We start from the raw sequence: 7,440 nt of genomic DNA, 5'->3' as shown, positions 1-7,440 counted from the left end.
AAGAAGATATATATTCAACTTACCGAGGAGAGCCTCATATTCCAGACCTGAGCAGGGGCTGTCTCCCCTTCTAGAGAGCTCTCTGAGGGTGGGGTCTTGAAAGGCATCAGGCACACATTCCCCAAGAGAGAAATCAGCTACATGCAAACAAAGAACGATAGATTTAAGATGAACACAGCACATTTTGCTCTCTTTACAATACAGCAACCTCCAAAATAAAATAAAATAAGACAAAATAAAATAAAATAAAATAAAATAAGACAAAATAAAATAAAATAAGGCAAAATAAAATAAGACAAAATAGAATAAAATAAAATAAAATAAAATAATAAAATAAAAAGACAAAATAAAATAAAATAAGACAAAATAAGGGGCGCCTGGGTGGCTCAGTTGGTTAAGTGTCTGACTCTTGATTCTAGCTAAGTCATGATCCCAAGGTCATGGGATCAAGCCCACAATGGGCTCTGAGCTGAGTGTGGAACCTGCTTGAGATTCTCTCTCTCTTTCTCTCTCTCTCTCTCTCAATCTCTCTCTCTCCGTCTGCCCCTCTCCTATGCTTGCTTTACCTACAATTTAAAAATAAAATAAGATAATAAAAGTAAAATTATAGCAACCTCTTTTGTTTTCTTCTCTCAACACATAGGTGCAATGTAGCCAGGCAATCACCCAACCCCTGCTTCCAAAGAGAAGCCTGCTCAGTCCTCCAGCTTACCATGTCGGTGTCCTCTGACCATGTGATATCAGCATTTCCAGAATGCAAGTAGCATTTTATTCCCCCAGAGAACCCCTTGAGTGATTTGGACATCGTAGATAAGAACTCAAAGCTTCTTCGCTTCAAACTATCTTTTGCTTTTAAGTCACCACTCCAGCGGTGCCTGGGTGACTCAGTCGGTTAAGCGTTCGACTTCGGCTCAGATCAGGATATGATTCGTGGGTTCAAGCCCCGCATCGGACACTGTGCTGACAGCTCAGAGCCTGGAGCCTGCTTGGGATTCTGTGTCTCCCTCTCTCTCTGCCCTTCCCCCGTTCGTGCTCTGTCTCTCTCTCTCTCTCTCAAAAATAAATAAATGTTTAAAATTTTTTTTAAAAAATAAGTTGCCACTTCAAAATAAGTGTTCTCAGTTGTACACACCCTCAACCTTGGTTGGGTTGGCTTGACCTACCTACACATGGCCATCATGGTTTTTTGGAACTTGTCCTGTATCATTTGAAAACTTGTTGAATACTTGCTCCTCTCAAGGACTATGCTACACTGTTCTTTTTTTTTTTTTTTTATGTTTATTTATTTTTGAGAGAGAGAGAGAAGACAGAGTATAAGCAGGGAAGGGGCAGAGAGAGAGGGAGACACAGAATCCAAAGCAGGCTCCAGGCTCCGTGCTGTCAGCACAGAGCCCGATGAGGGGCTCAAACTCATGAACCAGGAGATCATGACCTGAGCCGAAGTCAGATGCTTAACTGACTGGGCCACCCAGGCGCCCCTATGCTACATGGTTCTTAGAAATAGTGTACTGGTAAGCCAGCAACTTACATAAACACCCACCACAGCCTATTTCAAGCCACCAATAGTTTAACAATCAGTTTGCAAAATTCCTAAAAATTTAACGATCAGCTCTTGCTGGGTGAACTGGCTCCAGCACCCCATTGAATCCGTGCAGGGTCTTGCAGGGGTAAAGCTCAGACGCGAATGGCTGCTTGATGCTGAAAACCACAACCTCCTCCCCTTTCACATGACAGCTCTCATTTTACATGTAGATACAAACCAGAAAGTAGCCAGACAGTGCAAAGCAGTTTATTAACTGTGATGTGGTAAAGATATCAAGAGTTACAATGTCTGTGCACATGGCCCAACAGTGCACATTCTCCTGCAAAACAAAACAAAACAAAACAAAACAAAACAACAAAAAAAAAAACGCTGTGAAATGCAGCGGTTAACAACAGTCCAACGCAGGAATCGAACGAATGGAGCTGCCTCTTCTGGCAGCGAAGTTTCCAGTTGTGCAATTAAATGACAGTCTTCGTCCGCTCTCCGGGGGTCTTCCCGGCTCCCTTTTAGAACCGTAACTGAGTGACACGACAGAACGTTCAGATTGAGGATTTGGCCTCCAAAAATTCTCCTTAAACAGGAACATTCAACATTCCCTCTTGAAACACCAGCGCACGATTTGGGAGCTGCGGAGACCTAGTACCTTCTCCACGAAGCCTGGGGCAAGGGGACCCGTGGGAAACACAAAGCATTTCATAAATTCACATTCGATAACGGAATTGAGAGCTCAATGCACGAAACTTGTAAGATAGTGTAGCCCCGAGGAAAGCCTCCGGCAGCCAAAGAAAAATTCTGAAAGGCTTTTAACCCCCTCTGAAGCTTTCAGAATTCAATTCCCTTTCTAGACAAGGCTGGTCTTCATTCGATGTGTTCTGCATACAGAGCAGCGAAAAGAAAACGAGAGAGAGGGAGAATAGCACCTTAGAAGGTATTAAAAAGAGTACGTTTAAAAAAAAAAGTTATCTTTCTTCCATCTTTAAAAAAAAGGAACTGCTTTTTGCTCCTTTTGGGGGTGGGGGGAAGGCTGTAACCCAGACCTCAATGTAAGAGATAAAGAAGAACACTGACAGAAGCCTTATGACTGGTGCGACCGTAAACCCACGGAGACGACTAAATCCCCAGCCTACTCTCTTACCATGAAGGATGCTGTTGTTCGGTCACTTAAAAAGAAAGGGACTTGTTCAAATCACGATCGAGGCTACAAAATAACATGACCAAGTGGTCACACAGCACCCTTTACCTACAGTGACAAGCTTACTACAACTGGATTAATCCTCATAACACACCTGAAAGGAAATTACAAGAAACCCCAGACAAACCCGGTTCCTCAATTCATGAAATGCGGTTTTAACTGGGTTCCTGTCACATCATCTCTTTCTCAGACCCACAAAAAGTCTACCCCACAATTGGGTCTCTATCTTCAAATCTCCCAGAACCCAAATTATTTACTCTTGTTGCTCAAATATGTTTTCCCCTCTCTGCTGTGGTGTCAGAGTGTCTGTCACCAGGCTGGCCCCAGACAACCATATACTTGACAAACAGCCCAAGACTCTGAGGCTCAACCACTGGAAATAAACAGTCAACGTGTCTTTGCCTCTTTCACTTCCTTACGTGACCAGAGGTAAATCGTAATATCTGTTAATGAACCAGACTCTCTTATGTATGGACTAGATTAACAAAAGAGGCCAGGCCGAACCCATATCATAATTCTTAAAGTCTTTACTGATGACTTCCAGAACTAATGACCCAAAATTTTAAACATAAATCTTGGCAAAGTGATTTTTTGTGTAACATATGGGGCGTATCAGGCTGTAATATGGAAACCTCCCTAGCCACCTAGTGAAGAACCATGGGAAAACAAAACAAAACAAAACAAAAAACAAAGATGGGAGGAGGGAGGATAATTTTTGTCTCTCATAATCGAGAAGTGAACTCTATCGCTCTTTTACAGAGGACTATACTATCAGCCCTTCCGGACATGTCACACGTATTACTTAATGGCTTGTAGAAAATCCCATGTAAATTAAAATTTGAAATCAGTTGCTGCAGGAAAATGGAGGAAGCTGATATAAGGTACTGAGAGAATAGAAATGAGAAGTATAGACTATAGAGAAGTATAGACCTCACTTCCTTATGTCAAATACGACATAAACAAAAACAGTTTGTAAATACCTTGGTTCACTCATATTTGGCGCATTTTAGAACTCAGAAAAGTTCCGAAGAATAACAAAGGTCAAAAGATGATTTCCGATAAACATAAGCCTCGTTAAAGTAAATCCAACATTTGAACTCTGGAGTGGCATTTGTTAAAAAAAAAAAAAGAAAAAAAAAAGATGATTTCCTTGCAAATAACTGATAAAATATTCTATACATTTCCCCACAAAAAAAAAACCTTTCGAAGCTGCACCTAACAACACAAAAGAAAGGGATCCCTCTACGTCACCGTTCCTTTTCTTAATTGGACACTGACGACACTTTAATACTTTAAAAACCCAGTCAAAGCAAACCATGGGCTCCGGGCCCTACCGACTCTATGGAAATTAGAGTTCCGAGTCACCCAAACACAACGGATGATGTCATTAAACCAATGAGTACATGCTGTGCGCTGATCCACAGCTGAAAACATTCACGGAGCAAATGCCAAAGAATACTTATCCCAAACATCTCGTCTCGTCGCACATCTGGACACTACAAGCTCCATTTCATTTTTTAAAAATATTTTGGCCTCAGCGGTGTGGCCAACATTTAGGATTTTCCCTCAAGTAACCAGAAGAAAGCACGTAACACGTTCAAGGGCAAAGGCAAAAACAAAAAGTTTCTTTCTATTCAGGAAGAGAATTCCTTCATTCGATTAGAGCATAAGTTATTAGAACGGGTAGGTAGGAGTTTCTTCTGGGAGTTCTTGAACAGTTCATAAATATAAAAAGAACAGTTGTTCAATAAATAAATGGTTCCTAACGTCTCTACGGATGGCTTCCAGAATCCTCCGGCACAGCGATCCGAGCAGCTTCGATTCTCTGAGAGGCTTTAGCTGCCAGTGGGACGGGATATTTTCTATCAGGTGACTCTTCTTACATCATGAAGCCTTTCATCAATATGTCTCTTCGTAGTCTGAATCCTGGAGGGAAAGAAAAGCAGCTGTGGTGTCTATATGAAGTATAATGTCACTGACACCATACCAGGTGTAGTTCAGAGCTTAGACGAAGACCACATTCTAGGACCCCTCGGATGGAGCTCAGCGTGGGGCGACATTAACGGTGAAATTAACGTCATCCACACACCTACATCCCCATGAAGTGTCACAGGACTTCAACATATTTGGTGTCTTTGGGGCTAATTTCTGTCTTGAGACCCTAGTGGTTCCCTTTTCCGTGGCGGATATTCTTTAAAACCTCAACACGCGGGAAAAGGCGCCTGTCTGCAGCAGAACACGCGGGACTATAGTGAGGAGTTGCGGCTTCGGGGTTTCTCTGAGCGCCAACCCCAGCTCCGCCCCTTGCTGGCTGTGTGAACTTTAAAGTTATTTAACGTCTCTAAGCCTCAGTTTCCTTATTTGTAAAATGGGGGTAATAAAAATACTCATAGACACCTCACAGGAAGGCTATGAGAATCGGATGACACAATGTATGGAAATCACTTAGCCCTGTGCCTAACGCTGTCAGTGCTCGTTCAAGATTGGCTACTGGTACCATTATTCTCATTCTTACTCTTGTTTATTTTTAAACATATATATATTTTTTTTAATGCTTACTTATTTTTCAGAGAGAGAGAGACAGAATGTGGGCGGGGGAGGGACAGAGAGAGAGGGAGACGCAGAATCCGAAGTAGGCTCCAGGCTCTGAGCTGTCAGCATTGAGCCCCACGCAGGGCTCGAACTCGTGAACAGCAAGATCATGACCTGAGCTGAAGTCGGACCCTTAGCCCCTGAGCCACCCAGGTGCCCCTCACTCTTATTATTTACATTTGTATTCATTACCTCTAACCTCAACTGGCCCATTAGAACTACCTAGCAGACCACATTTCTCTAGGCCATTCATTTTCCTGGATTACTGTTCCATAGCCTTCCCTCCTTCCCCAAACCTCCCTCCAGCACCTACTCCTCACTTTGCTGTCAGCTGACGACCTTGCTTTCTCCCCACATTGGGAATAGAGTAGTCGGCAGGGAAGCTTCGCAAGCTCCCATCACCGTATGTGCCCACTCACCTGCATCGGGGCCCAACTGTGTGGTCTTCCTTACTATTCTTAGGGGTCTGCTCTCCCCGCCTTTATTTAAGGCCAGCAACCCCGCTTGTCCACTGCATCCTGGAGTTACTCCAGCAACCTCCTCTCTCCCTCCTGCAGCATCATTTTTCCCTTTTCTACTGAATCGTTCCCATCACATACACACGTGCCGTAATTTCTCTCATCTTCAACAGAAAGGTAACCCTTGAAACACATCTCCCTGCTACCTATTGCCCTCTTTCTCTGCACCTCTTCACAGCAAAACTCCTCGCAAGAGCTGTTTACACCCACTGTCGCCAGTGTCTCTCGTCGTGTTCTTTCTTGACCTTGCCCCGGTCGGGCTTTCTTCCCCGCTAACCCCGCGGAAGCTGCTTCTGCCGAGGTCACCAACGGCCCCCACACCACCAGACCGGCCAGTAATCAACCCTCAGCTCTCATTTTACTTGACCTGACTCAGCAGCAACTGACACAGCTGATCACTTTCTTTTCCCTGAAACTCAATCTTCACTGGGCTCCCAGGATAGCAAACCCTCCTGGTTTCCTCCTAGCTCGCTGGACATTCCTTCTCAGACTCCTCCACCAATTCTTCTTCTTCCTTTGCCAGGTCTATCCATCTTGGAGAGAGAGATCCAGGGCTCTGGTCTACATCTAATCTACCTTTTCTATCTATTCCACCAGTTGCTAAAGTCAAGAACCAGGGAATTAAGTATCCCTGACTCCTCATTCTTTCCATATACGTGAAACCCACCCATAAATCCTTCTGGCTTCACCTTCAAACTATAATCAGAACACAACCACTTCTTAGCACCCTGGTTCAAACCAGTACCATCTTCTCTCACCTGCATCATTGCTAAGGTCTCTTGGCTGGGCTTTCTGACTGTCAGGGTCCCCTGACCATGGTCCTACCTCTTGTCAATACAGAAGCCGGGATGACCCTTTGCAGACAGACATCAGTTCACGGTTCTGCTCTTCTCAAAAACCTCTAGCGCGTCCCATTTCATTAAGAATAAACGCCCAGATCACTCCCATCACCTGCAATGTTCTATAAGATTGAGCATTCTCTCTCTGATACCAATAAATACAATCCTTCACCTTGCTTGCTTCGTTCCTGCCACGCCGGCTTCCTGGCTATTCCTAGAACATGCCAATCATGCCCCCCCCCCCCCAGAGCCTTTGCACCTACCATTTCTTCTGCCCGAAATGCTCCTCCAGAACAGCTATATGGCTTCCTATCTGCTTCTTTTAGGTGTCTGCTCAAATATCATTTCAGTGATGATGATATCCCCAGCTACCCTATGTAATACCATACCGCCTTCCAGCCATCCCATCTCCCTTCCCTATTTTATTTTTCTCTATAGCATTGAGGGCCATCTGGTATACCATATGTTCACTTATTTTTAAAAGATTTCATTAGTTACTGTTTGTACCCCAATTTATGAGAAAGTGACATTTCAGTTGTGTCTTGGAGTTATCTTTCTTTCTTTCTTGTTTTTTAAGTAATCTCTACACCAATGTGGGGCTTGAAACCACAACCCCGTGATTAAGAGTCCCGTGCTCTACAGACTGAGCCAGCCAGGCTCCCCGAGAATGAGCGTCTTCTAGGCATGGAAAAGAATGTAAGTTATTTGAGGGCAGAGATTTTTGTCAGTATTGTTCACCTCGTGCTTCCTAAGTAC

The 7,440-nt window shown here is 43.9% G+C and overlaps 1 protein-coding gene across 2 annotated transcripts in view; it reads right to left on the bottom strand.

Moving 5' to 3' along the window:
* Nucleotides 1-23: 23 nt before the first annotated feature.
* Nucleotides 24-7,440, bottom strand: part of MPZL3 (myelin protein zero like 3) — a 25,468-nt gene continuing 18,051 nt past the window's right edge. Inside the window, exons 6-7 of one of the 2 annotated variants that reach the window (XR_008421287.1) lie at nt 4,503-4,661; nt 24-137 (exon numbers count right to left, since the gene is read on the bottom strand). Coding sequence is in view for 1 of the 2 variants with exons in the window: in XM_019469014.2 (XP_019324559.1) it covers nt 4,635-4,661 (27 nt within the window). In the remaining variant the exon portion in view is untranslated. Of the gene's footprint in view, nt 138-1,767; nt 4,662-7,440 lie in introns of those variants that run through there. The other variant, XM_019469014.2, reaches the window with a different exon arrangement.

The sequence above is a fragment of the Panthera pardus genome, unplaced genomic scaffold (assembly GCF_024362965.1).
Source record: "Panthera pardus isolate Hobbes unplaced genomic scaffold, ASM2436296v1 HiC_scaffold_12, whole genome shotgun sequence".
NCBI classification, from domain to species: domain Eukaryota; kingdom Metazoa; phylum Chordata; class Mammalia; order Carnivora; family Felidae; genus Panthera; species Panthera pardus.
Note: the sequence above shows the minus strand (reverse complement) of the source record. Positions and strands in the feature narration are given on the sequence as shown.